The sequence below is a fragment of the Panthera pardus genome, unplaced genomic scaffold, assembly GCF_024362965.1.
Source record: "Panthera pardus isolate Hobbes unplaced genomic scaffold, ASM2436296v1 HiC_scaffold_10, whole genome shotgun sequence".
Classification (NCBI taxonomy): Eukaryota; Metazoa; Chordata; class Mammalia; order Carnivora; family Felidae; genus Panthera; species Panthera pardus.
In genome coordinates, this window is record NW_026526655.1 from 28300278 (window position 1) to 28316079 (window position 15802).

The 15802-nt window shown below is 42.3% G+C and overlaps 1 protein-coding gene and 1 long non-coding RNA gene across 10 annotated transcripts in view; one reads left to right on the forward strand and one right to left on the reverse strand.

Moving 5' to 3' along the window:
- Positions 1 to 15802, forward strand: part of PLEKHM3 (pleckstrin homology domain containing M3) — a 196900-nt gene that overhangs the window by 78635 nt on the left and 102463 nt on the right. For 7 of the 9 annotated variants that reach the window (XM_019446213.2, XM_019446215.2, XM_019446216.2 and 4 more), the window contains one exon: positions 7975 to 8168. In XM_019446213.2, coding sequence (XP_019301758.2) covers positions 7975 to 8168 — 194 coding nt within the window. Of the gene's footprint in view, positions 1 to 7974; positions 8169 to 8313; positions 10306 to 15802 lie in introns of those variants that run through there. The other 2 variants (XM_053905422.1, XM_019446217.2) reach the window with 2 other exon arrangements.
- Positions 3745 to 7979, reverse strand: LOC109265153 (uncharacterized). The gene is made up of 3 exons (XR_002079052.2): positions 7608 to 7979; positions 6053 to 6241; positions 3745 to 4781 (listed from the first exon to the last, which is right to left on the reverse strand). It is a non-coding gene; the product is annotated as an uncharacterized LOC109265153 (long non-coding RNA).

The window sequence follows — 15802 nt, forward strand, 5'->3', positions numbered from 1 at the left end:
TCCCACCGTGGGTGAATCTTGTACCCTCTCTTAGACTCGGTGTCTTCACCTTTAGAACGGAGGTGATGATGATGATAACAGCACCTACTTGACAACAGCGCTGTTTGCATAAAAGAATGATTCGCAGAAAGCACCGGGCACCGTGTCTGGCACACAAGTGCTCGATGATGCCAGTTTTTACTAGGACTGTATATGGAAGTCCAAACCTCATAGCCCGACACAAAGACCTTTTGTGATCTCTAGTCCCTGCGCTTCGAGCCGCTTCATGCCCTACCTCCCCGCCCCCATGAGCATCCTCCGTACGGTCTCACTCCTCCTGTTCCTCAGTGCTGCCCTGCCATTGCACACCTCTGGTCTTCCTCTTGCCCTCACTCGGCGTGGCAAACCCTAAGCCTGTCCTAACCCTCACTTCCTCTCGCCCACTTCTTTCCTTCACCTCTCCCAGACAGTTATCATTCTCTCCTCTGCATCTCATACTTGGCACTCTGAATGCAGGCTATAAATATATTTGCCATGCGTGTATTAGATAAAAATGTATTTAGAGGGAAAGGACACTGGTTGACTTTGGTTTAGATTATTTATATTAATCTGCTTAGAGCGGGGCTTTGACAGCTAAGAGAGGTGTAGAGAGAACAAATGAGGGAGGCAGGCCCAGCCTGGGGTCACCGAGAGCTTGGGCTAGTGGCACCTGCCAACAGACTGTGCCACTTTGGGGAGTTAAAACAGAAGAAGTGGCACTAAATGAGGAGAATTTGAAAATCAGGCACGGCTTACGAAGGTGTGAAGTGGTGGAAGAGATCCAGGTCCGTTTGCACTGAGTTCTAAAAGCCATTGAAACCATCAATTCAGCCATCTCTGACGCTTTCTGTCTTTTCCCCAAAGCAGACGTTTTTGCCTTGCTGGTCATCCACCCCTTGCTGACGGGGTTTGATTTTGAGAGGATGAGTAACTAATTGAAGGTGTTAACGTGTGCTCATTTCATCCATGTTGTACATGAGGAAAACCTCCTTTGTTAGACCTTCCCTCCCAGGTTCTCAGTGGACCAGGGAAGATTTTAAAGCAAGAACAGAGCTGGTCGAGTTTATCTGGATCATCTCCCACTGGCATTAACTATATTCCATTTAGTCCAGCCTGTCTTTGCTCAGACACTGGGACTTAACTTGATGTTTCTAATTGTGAGGATCAATTCAGACCTATCAGTTTCCAAGACCAGACATCATTCTGCTAGATCTGCCTCCTCTCCTTAATAAGAAGTACGTGACTGGCTTGAATATCCATTTAAAAGAGTGAAAAAATGGTTTTGCAGGGCAGAATGAAATCTGTCATCTTAAACATTTCCTTGTCTGCCCTCTGGAGTAATCATGCTCCTAATTATTTTTAAAGCAGGATTTCATCTATTTTCCGGTATACATCCTGCAAATTGAATTGAGCTCCAGGATTACCCAGCAGCTAAACCTTATCCTCGAGTTCTGTAGCCATTTTCTAATGAAATTCTGTTTGAAGATAACTTTCCTCCTGCTCTCTGCCCTCCCATTCAAAAATATCAAGCATGACAAAGAGGTGGTAAGGACCTCAGACTTGGCCTCGGCTCTTCCCAAATAGTTCCCTTCTGTTGTGCTTTTAAAAAATATTTTTGTGTCCTAGCCTGAATATTCACATTCCATTTAGCTAGGGGTTTTCCATGTTACATAAACTATTTCCTATCTCTACATCTTGAGAGGCATTCAAGGCAAGCTGGACTGCCCTCGCTGAGCTAGAGAGCAGCTCACTGATGGGAAAAACCACATTTTCAGAGTCATTTGGAGATTTTGTGAACAAATTGCAATTAACCTTAAGATCTCCTGATTCCTTCTCCATTAGCCCCAGTGCTCGTTTTAAGAGGACCAAGAGGTATTATGGTTGGGATTGATTTGAGTAAGACTTTCTCCATGATTTTTTACAATAAACATGGGGGAAAATGCAGGAAGGAAACCTTATACCAAAGCAATAAATGGTCATTGTACTGTGGTAACAGTGTGAGTGATCTATTTTTTTTCCCTTTCCTGATTTCATTCTCCAAGTTTTCAGTAATAGGACTGTCACTTTTATTTTTAAAACTTCAGCTGTCATTTAACTCTATATATTCTACTTCAGAAAATACATATTAGATATTTGGCTTTTTTAATGCCTCAGAATTATGGCTATAAATAGGATTGTTGGGTCCTGTGATAACATCCGTGGGCTTTAATGTGGTATAGAAGGCACTTTTCCACCAAGAAATTGCCTTGCACTGCTGTACTTTTATTCTTTTTTTCACATATAATACACTTCCACAAATTTTAAGATTCACAAATACAAAGGGCACGCATACATAAATAATCTCACTCCCACCTACACTGTTCTTCCCGCTGGCATCCGAATTACTCTTTTCTTGTGTATCTTTCCAGAGGTATTTTCTGTCCTTTTTTACACAACAGTGGCAATTTGATGATCTACATGCTGCTCTGGGACAGCTTTCCATTTAGATCATATCACTCTTCCTGGGCTTGCTTGCTATTTTTTTTTTTTTTATAGCCACTCTGTATTCTATCATGAATTTTACATGTTTTTACACATGACAATCTACATGACAATGACATGATTTTGTTTTTCAAGCTTTTGCTATTACAGGTAGTGATTCAAAGAATAACTTTATATATCATTTTGCATCTAAGTTCTTCCATTCACCGGTGAGACGGAGGACACCTTCCTAGATGTAGTTTGTACATTTTTGAGTTTGGTGCATATTCTGAATTGTCCTCAATCAGGGTTGTGTCCTACACTTTTACCTGTATCTTCTTGCATGCACCTTCCTTTCCTCAGAGCCAAGATGCCAGCTGTCACTTCTGTTGTGACTGTGCTGCTTCAAGCTGTCTTTCCCCTTTTCTACTTTCTGAACTCTAAATATGTTGTAAACTCAATATGTTGTCTAAGTAGCCAAGCTGTTCTAAGTGTGTGTAAAGTAATAAGAGTGTATGGTTCAGAGCACTGTAGAACACTCATTCGTTTCTTCAAGTATTTATTGAACACCCACCATGCTTACCGTTCCAGGCACTGGGGACACAGTCTCTGCCTTGTGAATGCTCATATCCCAATGGAGGGAGAAAGACCGTAAACAAATACACAAATAAGTGACTTCTACATAAATGAATTGTTACTGGACTTTATTTTTTGCTTTAGGATTAAAAATAAATGGCTAGCATACCGCCAAATTACATCATAGGTTAGTCTCCCTCTGTAGCCCCCCTGCCTTTGTATTTGGGGAAAGAGAAGGACAGAATATGGACAGGGATCACCTCTTCTAAGGAGTGATGAGTAGACAGTTTATAGTAGAGTTATTAAAAAATAAAAACTGTGAACTTAAGGGGCACCTGGGTGGCTCAGTCGGTTAAGCGGCCGACTTCGGCTCAGGTCACGATCTCGCGGTCCGTGAGTTCGAGCCCTGCGTCGTGCTCTGTGCTGACCACTCAGAGCCTGGAGCCTGTTTCGGATTCTGTGTCTCCCTCTCTCTCTGCCCCTCCCCCGTTCATGCTCTGTCCCTCTCTGTCTCAAAAATAAATAAACATTAAAAAAAACAAACAAAAAAAACTGTGAACTTAAATAGTGCTACCAAGCATAGGACAGAGTATCCAGAGATCTGAGCTCTGGCTCTAAGTTCTGCCACAAAATGACTGCAGATAAGTCACTTAAGGTCTCTGGATTCAGTTTTTTTTTTGTTGTTTTTTTTTTTTTTTTCTACTAAGGATAGGTAATGGATTAATTCAGCATTTCTCAAAATATGTTCCATGGAGCATTAACAAGTTCTGTGCTTGTTAATAGGTGTTACTCAAAAAGAGAGTTCTATAGGAGGGCCACAGCTAGGCCAACGCTACAGCTGGAACAGGGCCCCTCAGGAGAACGCAGCCCTGGGGGCTCACAGCGTGGCAAGATGGAAGGAATTAGAGAAAGAGGCCCCTTCCTCTGGTGGGGAAGCAGGGCCCAGCCTGCATTTCGTCTCCCACCGCCCTCTGCACAAGGCCTGCACAACATTAAAAAGCTGCCTTGTCTATAGTCAAATAGGTTTGGGAGATTGCTGGCCTGAGCACGTTAAGCAGACACGATATCCGAAAGCTTTCATAGGCTAACATGCTACCCTTTGAATCACCAAGTGAAGAAGGTAGTGTGTGGCATTTTTCCTGTTGGACCTCAGAACACTATTGTTGTGGGACTAGTATTCTTTGGAACACAGAAAAACTGGACTAGGTTGTGTTTACCAGTTGTTATTCTAAAAGTGTGTTCTCATCAATCCATTTTCCTCCCTTAACAAAAACTGAAGTCCTCACAACCCCCACCTCCACCACATCACCTCCAAATTGGTGTCTATCGTTAAACATTCCCTTTGCTCCATCGCTCTATTACCCGGGGCTATTTTTGTGGGGGAACATACCAGGACACCATTCCAGAACCTCTCTCTCAGAATTACGTAAACCTGAACAACATTCGAGAACATTAAGAGGTAGCTGCCACCTGCTTAACAAAAGGCTTTTAAATTTATACCAATGATGCTTCCTGCTCACATAACCAATATGTTTATAAATACACTTTGATGTGTGAGGTGTGGAGGAGAACCGTTTCTACCTCGACTTCGTCCTCCTCCTCAGCTCTTGAATCCTGTAGACCACAACACTGTGAAGGGAGAACCAGTTCACAAACTGCAACAAAATCACAGTCACTGACTTGAGTTCGTCTAGCTTAAATTAGTCTGTTCGTAAGCTTCAAAAGCTCTGGAAAGAAATTATATTAATATTAGTAAACATTAAATATTATTTAGTAAAAGATTAAAAAGTCAGTAGGTTTGAAAAATGAACTTATTAACCCTATAAAAGTTGTTTCTAATGTGAATGGAGTGGGATCACTAAAGACAATACCAACCAAAACCATTTTTTAAAAACGTATTGGGTCCATCTATCTGCCTCTGTGAGCTGAGTTTTTATATCCATCCAAAACAACGCTCAGGCTTCTCATGGTTTTCGTAATTTGGTTGGCAAGAAATAGGACAGTAGCTCTTAGGTGGGGATATATTTGGTGTTCACGGACAATTTATGTAATATTTCTATTAATAGCAAAGAAACTTCTCCTCACAAACTTTATGGTTTCCTTCCCTAAGTAACTATATATTTAACATGTTCTTTTTTAAAAAGCATTCTAATTACAGTTGAGTTTGAAAGTGGAATCCTTAGACCAGTATGCAGGGTGGTTTAGAACTTAGGAAATCAGTGGGGATACAGCACTCTATTTTGCAAAAATAGCATTTTATACCGAATTTTGTAGTTCTTTCAAAAATTCCCTTACCGGTGTAAGTGGTTGATTATCAGAAGTGAGCATGTGCTCAGCCGTGCTGCCAAAACCTCCCTCAGCCTTGCAAGGGTTTGTTCACCTACCCAGGCAGCCGCGGTCCCAGTTTGCTCCGTATTCTTAACACTGGTTAATAACTTTGTGAAGCAGTGCCTTAGACATCATCGAAACTAGCTCTGTTTTTGTTTTTAGTAATTCCAGCTTATGAACGCTCATGTCGCTAGCTGCTCTCCCATTTGTCTCACTGCTTTTACTGTCTCTGTAAAAGACTCCCTCCCCACCCCCCCCACCCCCAACCTTTTTAGGCTTAAGTACCACCTGAAGAGAGAAGCCTTTTCAGGCCTGGGAGACTGGCCAGTGCCCTTTGTCCTTCTGTTCACCTACTAAAAGGTAGCATTGTTAACCTAATTCAGCAGGTCCCTGACTCAGTATAAACACTGCTCAACAGAGCCAGAAAGACTAATTGAATTGTACAATACATCATTTTTCAGCAACAGTTTCAAGGGGACTGTACTTCATTTCCCAGAACACCATCGTGTTTCCCTCGTTTAAAATATTTAAATATGGCACATATTTAACCATGATAAATCAAATATTTGAACCCAATTCTGTCTTTCTCCACCGAACCTTGAGCTACACGAGGACAGGGCCATGCCTGTTGTACTCTCCACTAATGCCTGCTATGGGATCTGGCACGTACCTGTGTCTCTATGCCTCAAGTGAGGCATTCTGTATCCTTGTCAGTTGTTATTTCCAGTCTGGTTAAATAGAGGTTTTGGCTAATTCTAGGGCCTCTTTGTGAGCTGATTTGCAGAGACTGTAAACTTCACCACGTTTGTAACTGCAGGGCCCCCAAAGGATCACACAACAGGTACCTCAAAAATAATTGCTAATAGGGAAAAAAAATGGGACACTTACTGGGGAAAAAAAAAACCATTGATGCCTTTATATATATATATATCTCTATAAGGAATGGAAACTTTTATATGAGCTTTATTTTCTATTACAAAATATTAAATGTCGTAAATGTGCTTTAATCAGCATACAGTAGCCATATCACCTATTCATATTGGTGGGTTTTCTTGCTTGTATCTACTTGTGGTAGTCTCTGTGCCACCCTTGCCCACCAAGTGAATTTCTGTTTATCTTTCTAGACCTTGAGGCAGTGTGGCCTGCTTTGCCAGCGGCTCCCTTCCCCCCAGGATAATTGATTTCTCCTTCCTTTAAGCTACCAGTGGACCTCATCCATATTTCTTTTGTAGTAGAGAACAGGCTATATGCGACATGTAGTTCTTGTTTTAAATATTTATCCCCGGGGCTCCTGGGTGGCTCAATCGGTTAAGTGTCCGATTTCAGATCAGGTCATGATCTCACAGTTGGTGAGTTCAAGCTCCATGTCAGGCTCTGTGCTGATAGAGCGGATAGCCCTCTCTTTGCCCGACTCTCTCTCATAAATAAATAAAGCATTTTAAAAATAAATAAATATTTATCTCTTATACTACATAGTGAGTCCCTTGAGGGTGAGGACTGTACCCTATTTATCTTCATTAATAAACTTCTAGTCTGGAATGTAAAGCATAGTGGATTTTCAGTTTTCTTTTTAGTAAGCAAAATCGTTTTTCTAATGTTGAATTCTATCCTTATTCCCAGTACCAGAGCAGTTTTCCTGGAAGCTTTTTAGAGAGGTTTTACCCTCCCAAGTAGAAACTAAGCCAACTCTGCACATCACTAGCCAGTCCACATCTCAGTATCAGCAAATTGGTAAAGATTCTCCCAAATTACCCACTTCTTATCCATTATTTAAACTACTCCCTCTGTATCTCAGATGCATTGCATTTCTACTCTTTCTAATGACAAGGAAATCTTAAAATCAACTTGCATAGTCTTGGTGTTTACCACCAGAATTGGATATAGAATTGGAAGGATATATTAGTCTGTCAGCCCAAGCTCAAAGTTATTCTAAGAGCAACTCCTTTCTGCTCACTAAAGTGTTTTTTGAGCCTGTTTTCTATGCAAATTATCCTGCATAAATAATATCCTTTAAAGCTATCCTTTTTATTCCTTTTGAATTTTGTAATATGTACATGATTTACCTATATTTTGATGGCTACTTATAAAAGTGGTATAGAATATACATGTATGTAGTTTTTAAAATTAAGTCTGTTTAGAATCTTCATTTTTTTTTTTTTTTAAATTTTGAGATGACTGTAGATTCCCAGGAAGTTGCATAGATAGTAAAGAGAGGTCCCATGTACCTTTCATCCAGTGTGTCCCATTGGTTACATCTTAGATCACTGTGGTACAATATCCACAAATCGGGAAGCCTACGTGGTATCTTGAGTCTGTATAGTTCTGTGTCATTTTATCTCATGTAGATTCATGTAATCACCACCATAATCAAGATACATAATTAATGGATTCCTTTCAATGCAACGGTTACTTCTACAGGTTTCTGGAAGAGAGAAAGAAAGCCACAATTTATATTTAGTTAAGCTATGGGCTTTTGCTCGTGGCTCGCTCGGAAAGTAATGTGACTTTGGCCTTTCAACTCTGGTTCCTAGTTTGAGGAGGTGTGGAAAACTGGATGGTTCCCCAGACTGACTGAGGAAGTTTATCTTGTAGGTATCTAAGCAAGCCAAAGAGTTTCTGGAGTACGTGTACGAAGAGCCCCTGATCGACATCCAGCAGGAGAACCCGATGCTGTACCGCCACGCCGAGCCGCTGGCCACCGTGGTGCGGCTGCGGCAGCGGCTGAAATCGCTGCGAGCCTATTTGTTCAGCTGCCGGGCCGCCGTGGCCGAGGATCTGCGCCGCAGGTAGGTCACAGATGGCAGGCGGCTCCGGTTTGCTTTCCTCTCCCCGCCCTGGGAGGGTGGTTAGAGGACCTCCCTGGCCTTTCCAGTGGGCACCGTCTTCTGTGACTCTTGCTCCCGGCTCATCTTTGACATTTTTCCTCCAAAGTCCTCTAAGTTGAGCCAAGAAAAATGAAAGTAATAGCTCAGCGTAATTGAAGGCGTTCCAGCCATGGAACTAGTTGCCACAACAGTGAAGACTTCTCCTACCCATAGACGAACTCGAGGGGATGATCACAGGAGTGTCTTCATTGATCACTTATGTAGCACTTTTCACTTTTCCTGGTTTTATTTGTGAAATGAGCATGTTTGAACTATTCCATAAAGACATTTTTCAGTGGAAATAAGTGGTTATTCACATCTTACTTTCCATCCAGAAACAAGATGATGCCAGGGGTAGAGCCTGGGATTAAGATGCACCGGCCCAGGATTCTGCCTTTTCATGTCACCGTTTGTGCAGGCTGGTTTTCCATAGGGCAGTTATCTCCGAGTTCACAGAGCACACAAGTCCATGCCAGGTTCAGATCCTGAGAATAAAACTGAAGTTAAAATGTGCCTGCTCTCATCAAATTCCTTCTTTTACAGTTAGATTTTATTAGCATTTCAAGTCTCACCCTTGGCACATACGAACTAGCTTACACTTGAAATAATTGTTGATGGTGTTCGTAGGTCCCTGAAAATACCTTTTAATGTTTTAATGGAAATGACCAAAAGCATACCTTAGTCATGGTTTCTGGAGGGGAGCCTACATGCAAAAGAACCTTTGGAAAGCATTAAAGTGATACGGTTTGTTATTTGAGATCCAGTTAGATCCAAAGAAATGGACGTAACCCCCAGGCATCTGAAGAAGACATCTTAAAAAGAACTAAATGTAGATAGTGAGGAGTACATAATATCATAATATCTAGACAAGCCCTCATAAAATAATAATGAAAAGGCAGCTGCCATAAAGCAAAACACTTCTCAGTGGTAGTCATTCTATTACCTAGTTTTTCAAAAAGCACTAGAAAAAGGTCAGGTTTTATTCTTGTAAAGTCTAGGCAGATCTTAATTTTAAAAGATCGGGGCTTTCCCTGAAAGGCAATAGGATTATAGGTCCAACTAAACTAGATACAAGATTTGTAATGTTCAAAGTATGTTTGTTCTATCATTTTCACTCTCGGCTTAGTTCAGAGCTAGTTTTTCTTTGCCTGTATTTTTAGACAATATTAAAATCTACACATGGGAATCATGTGAGGTACCTTTCTGGGACAGTGTTTTGCTTTGGATAAATATGTCACATCAGGACATACGTTTAGAAATTAAACAGATTCTGTCTTCATTTGGATGACTAAGAATACCTTTGCTGTTCCCGCAGTCTGGTGGTTTACTGCCATGCCTACCCCTTATGGCCAGACCACCAGGAAAGGAATAGAAGTTCTAGAAAGGAGGCATTCCCAGGGCTGTGAGAATGAAGACAGCAGCCTTTCTTCCTTTCCTGTCATTTTTCTTTCCTCACTTGTCCATGACCCTTATGTAGTGCAGTTCCTGGCACCAGACAGGCATTCAGCAAGTACTGAACGGATAGATGGAAGGAGGGAGGGATAGACAGGTGTCTACTATGCTGTCACTCTAAACCACTGAACAACGGCTGGTAGCCCAGTTTTGAGGAAGGAGTCAATCTTCTGGTTTTATTTCTTCCTTAGGTGTCCGTTAGCACAGTGTCTGACCCATCTGAAACCCTCAGAAATAGTTGTTGAATGAATGAGCAAACGAACTAAAAAACAAAGAAGTAAAGAAAAATTTAGTTGGTTTTGTTTTGGAGATCAGTCTCAAATCTTTCTTCTCCGTTTCACTTCCAATGTACCACCCTGGTTTGGAGTCTCAGGACAATTGCAGTGTCTCTCTCCCGTTGAACCTTCGCATCAGGCAAATTATTAAATACAAGTATGGAGTTCAAGATCTGTACAACTCTCATCCAGTATATTGTTCTACTCTCACGTATCCTGGGATGATTTAACTCTTTAATGCATTCTGTTGTGGGAATTGGTTTTTCCAATGGAACTGCTTATAACAGTGCATATACATAGTAAGCACTCAATAAATACTATTATTCATACTGTTTTATTATCCTAGAGTGTTCTTGTCTCTGGCTTTAGAAATCTTTGTTTAAAGTTTCCACTTAAAAGCCACCCCTGATGCTCTGTCTACTGGACTCGGCCCCTCCTGCTCCTATGTCAGGAGAGCAGTGAGCCAGAGGAAGTGGTTTGGAGCACTGACCCTGGGTATGGGGCCTGAAGTTCCTGGGTATGTGATGCACACTTACTCATGCAGTTGTTGCACAAAGATGAGTGGAGCAGGAGGTTCCCTAAGACCAAAGAATGAGATTCCTACGGAACTCTAGAGGAGGCACATTGATTTTTCTTTTTAAAAATTTGTTCTTTGTTTCTGTATGCTTATATGCTATGAAGATAATGGAGGGGGGCCCCTGGGTGGCTCAGTCGGTTAAGCCTCTGACTTCGGCGCAGGTCATGATCTTGCATTTGTGGGTTTGAGCCCTACATCAGGCTCTGTGCTGACAGCTCCGAGCCTGGAGCCTGCTTCAGATTCGGTGACTCCCTCTCTCTCTGCCCCTCCCCACTTTCATTCTGTCTCTCTCAAAAATAAACATTAAAAAAAATATTAAGGGGCACCTGGGTGGCTCAGTTGGTTAAGGGTCCGACTTCGGCTCAGGTCATGATCTCACGGTTTGTGAGTTCGAGTTCCGCGCCATGCTCTGTGCTGACAGCTCGGAGCCCGGGGCCTGCTTCGGATTCTGTGTCTCCTCCTCTCTCTGCCCCTCCCATGCTCACGCTCTGTCTCTCAATAATAAATAAACATTTAAAAAAAATTTTTTTAAATATATTAAAAAAATAAACCCCAAACACTGTTACCATGTCTTCCCACCTTGGCACAGAGAAAAGCATACCAGCAGCAAGAAGTACTTCTAGCTTCTGGTGGGGGGTGGGGGAGGGAGGAGGCTGTTATGGGGAGCTGTTCTCTCTCTGTTTTGAAGTAGGACTATTTCGTGAAGCGGGTCTAAGATGTTCTGGGCTGCTGGTACTCCTCGCAGCAGGGCCTTACTTAATGTCAGCTCTGCCTTTTTTGAGTGTGCTCTAAATAACCATCACCCACCTAATAACTAAATTCCTGTCACCAGAGGCCATCGGTTACCTACCTTTTACCTTTATAAGGAATCTGACATTTTAAAAACAAAATTAGCCAGCCCTGCACCTTTGATTAGAGATGATAAACTTATCTAGAAGTAATGTGTAAAGTTCCCTTTGTTTCACTTGGAGGCACAACATTTAAAGTGGAATATAAACATAAGAACCTACTGGATACAACTAATCTTATATAATCTTGATAGGATTTAAAGGAGGGAGGAGTTGGTGTGCAATAGGGGAACGAAAGAGAGCAAGAGAAGCCAGTTCTTACCCAGTTGTAAAAGGCATTCTCTCCCTGCCTGGTTTTTACCTCGGTACAGGAGTAGCCATTAATCTTTAGCAAGTAGGCCCAACATGCTGAAGACCTGTCAACGCCATATAAACAGAAGAAAGCAAACTGTTAATATTGCTGTCGTGAGAAAACTGAAAACAGACTGATTAATCGTACTGGTGCTCCCCCTGCCAGGGAGCTGACTTGGGTCGTCCCCTTATTAGGGAAGTCACAGTTTGCTTTTAGGCCTTTCATTATAATGGCCGCCCGGTCTTCATCCTCAGTGTTCTTGTTCTTGTTGTTAAATGAATGCCTTGTTCTTGAACCCATACCGCAAATCTTGACTGGCAAGGATGATTAGTTTAGAAAAAGTCAGTGTCTTCCATGAAGTCTAAAATGTTTACAGTGCTGACAGTTCACTGTTTCTGAGGAGTCCCAGATGGTGACCCTGTTGGATTGGTTCAAGGCCTAGTTAACTTTTCATGAGAAGAATTGTTTATAGTGTCCACACATGAAGGTACATGAAGAACTCTCTGAAAAATCTTAGCACTCTGAGGACACAGCCACATCAGCAGCGATAGGGAAGTGTTTGGGAGGGACCCTAAGAACTGGTAGAGGGTCTCAGCCCTGTATATTCCGCTGCACACAGGAACAGTAGGATGTGTGTAAATCACCTGTCACAAATGAGTGTCTTGGGCCCAAATTTGGCCTAGAGACATGTTTTGTTTGCCCTTTCAGGGATGGTCTCCTTGACTTTTAAATTGGTGGAACAGTTGCTAACATTTAAATAACCAGGAGTTTTCATGTATACACAACGAAGCTCTCTGGTTCCTCTGAGGAAATCAGAAGCTCTGATTACATAGGGCTTCTGTCATTCCTGGATGATCCTGGACTCCCCACTTCGCAGAGTCTCTCCTGCTCCTGTTCCCCCCAAACGCAGGGTCATTCAGTGCAGAATATGTTGCTGCCTTGTTTTTCTTATCCCCAGTCCATTTCATTTATTTATGGTGGTGCCTGGGCCCATGTTAGATAATCATGGTTTTATCAATTAAAAAATGCTTTCCCACAAATATAATAGTTGTTCTTTACAACAGTCCTTTCAGATGGGAAACAGATGCCATTTAGAAAGAAGAGAAGGAACAGTGTGACTCTGAGATGCTACGTGACTTGCCTGAGGTGACAAATCTGGTAAGCAGCAGAGTCCCTGCTCCGAACCAGATCGCTGCTGCTCTCCCCGGCACATTTGCTGGTGGAGGTGGTGAGGGACAGAGGTCTCCAGGCTCTCAGGAGGAACCACTTTTAATTCTCCGAAAGCCTTGACTGAGGTCGTGTGGAAGAGTGGGAAGGCAGGCGGGGAGGTAGCAGACCTCGATGTCCCCGAAAATGGGGTTGCTGACCCAGGCGGTCCTGCGCTCCTGGTTGCTCAGTCAGGCTCGGAGAGCGAGGCGTGACCATGGGCTTAGCGTTTCTCCTAGGGCGGCATTTACCAGACCTTCCCATTTCACAGACCTATAAATTTAAAACAAAAATACGGAGCGATCTGTAGGGTTGCCTTCCATATATATCTTTAACCAAAACAGACATAAACATTACCACCTATTTCTCACCATTTCATAAAGGAACATAGTAACACTACCAAACAAACAAGAAACAGGCAAATGGTCTCAAATCAAACCACTTTTAAAATTCAAATAGATTTTAAAATTCATTCTATTCTCTCTTTCTCATTTATTTTACCTTGGACTGCTGAAAACATCAGACTGACAACAGCTATTTGGACTAACTTTTCAGAAATCTGACTTAAGTTCTTGTTGACTTCTTCTGAGTGTTAAAGTGTATCATTCAGTCTAGGGAAAGACATTCTAGAGATTAATGTGGATATCTGAGTATTTCCCACTATCATCGAAATGTGATTTGGGGACTTGGGGTACCTGTGAATCCAAAGTTCCTCTTAGGATATAAATTTAAAACTGTTTTCTCTCCAACACTAGTTGAGGCCAGTAGGCCTATGCTCCCAGTTGCTTTGGGCAGAATCGTATTGGGGAACATTTGGGCCTGCTTGTTTATCAGGTTTAGCCTTGGCTTAGACCACTCTGAAACAACAGCTTGACTTGGGCGTCTCAAGAGAATACCAAATGTGATTCTTCTACCTTTTAAGCCACCTACCTTTTCTTTGGTCTCCTTTTTTAAGCCACCTACCTTTTTCTTTGGTCTTTGGTCTCACATTTTCCTTGAAATTATAACCCTATCTACAGCATTAGTTCTCACTGAAATATCAGCTTTACTGAACAGTGAGAAATTTCTACCATAAAGATTCCCATTTTTATTAACATTATTTATCCAGGTGAGTACCTGGAAAGAAAAGTGTGGGTGTGTATCCTGTCAGACTGGCATTGCCTCCTCTTCTGTGAAGCAGAATTTAGCAGCCTGCTCGGCTCTTAGACCAGCCCCTGTTGGTGCCACCTCATGTACCAAGATTGCCTTCCAACTCCTTCCTTTGTTACCTCGGGGCAAGCTGCCTTTCTGGTGGGGGGGGGGGGGAGGGGGGCGCTGCTAAATACAAAGGTTGAAATGTCCTTTGGCTATTTGCCAGCCTCTTAAACTTAATCTGCCCAAAACGGAGCTCACCTTCCTGCCCCCACTGCTGTTGTCAACCGTGCCTGCTGCAGACTTCACCATCAAGCTGGATGGTACCTGTAGCCACCTGGTTGATCAGGCCAAACACCTTTCTTTCATGTCCACATCCGGTCCCTCAGCAAGTACATTCACTTGCCATCACCTGCCACCCAGGTGCCAGCCACTGCCTTCTTTCCCCCATGTTATTGCAGTAACGCGTCTCCCCCTTCAGTCTGTTCTTAAACTACAGCTAGAGCTCATGTGTAAATTAGATGATGTCACCCTTGACCCAAACTACCTAATAGCTTCACTTCTCCAGGTAAAAGCCAAGGCCACGTACGGTCTCATCCCCAGTTACCTCTGTGCCCTCTTCTCCCACTACCTGTCCCCTCATTCCCTCTGGTCACACCGGCCTTTTTTTTTTTTGTCTTTGAGCCGGCTCCTCCTGTGTGAGTTTCTATCCTTGCTTCTCCTTTCCTCAAATAACCACAGGGTTGCTTCCTTAAATCTTTTAGGTCTTTACACAGCTGTCACCTTAATGAAGCATCCTTCACTCCCTTCCACTTCTTCCCCCCATACACTTTCTGTCTTCTTTCTATGCTTATCACTATATTACATGGTATCTTGTCTGTCTCCCTCTCTCGGGCCGGCATGCGTGGATATGGAAGTTGTGTTTTGCTCACCCTATGCAGCCATATACAGTGGTCCTGCCCTCCCCATTAAATGTCAGCTACAAAAGGTCATGGTTTTTATCCATTTTGTTCACTGCTATGTCCCCAGGGCCTAGAACCATACCTGACATAGAGAGCTAATCAATATCTGTTGAACAAATGAGCTAAATGAGTAAAGTACTGTTACCAAGATCCCACCTGCTTAATTTGGTCACACTTAATTGTTTTCTTATTACAAAAAAAAAAAAAAAAATACCAGTCATTATAGAAAACAAAAATAAGAAAGCCAACCATTATCCTACCACTTTGGTGCCTATGTTTCTAGACTTTTTCCTCTGCAGATTTTTTCCTCATTAAAATGGTTTCATACTGCACATACCACTTTTAACCCAATCATTGCACCTGGCATACTGTGGACATCTTTTTATGCCAGTAAATATTTGTATTAAGCACGATTCACTAAACAGAAATGGTGCTTTGTAGTGTGAGCATACCTACATACCATTGATCCTGGAAAAGTAAGTAAGACTATTATTTAGTGTACCCAAAAGTTTGCGTGTCCTAATAATATGCTGAGAAATCATTTCATAGCAACACCTCCTCTTCCCCTGCACATTTCCCCCCCAAATCAGAGTAGGTGGAGGGGCTATCTGTCACAAAGAGAAAAGGTGGCTTGCTGTTGGGAATTGAATATGCCTAATTGAGGAGGCTAGTTTATTAAGACATATCTCTTAAGGCAGCCTAGTTCTTAAAACACAACCTACACAGACATGACTTGCTGTGTCTCTGACCTACATCTGAGGACTATTATAACCAAAATCTGGGATCTAATTGTACAATTATTAGCCAACAATT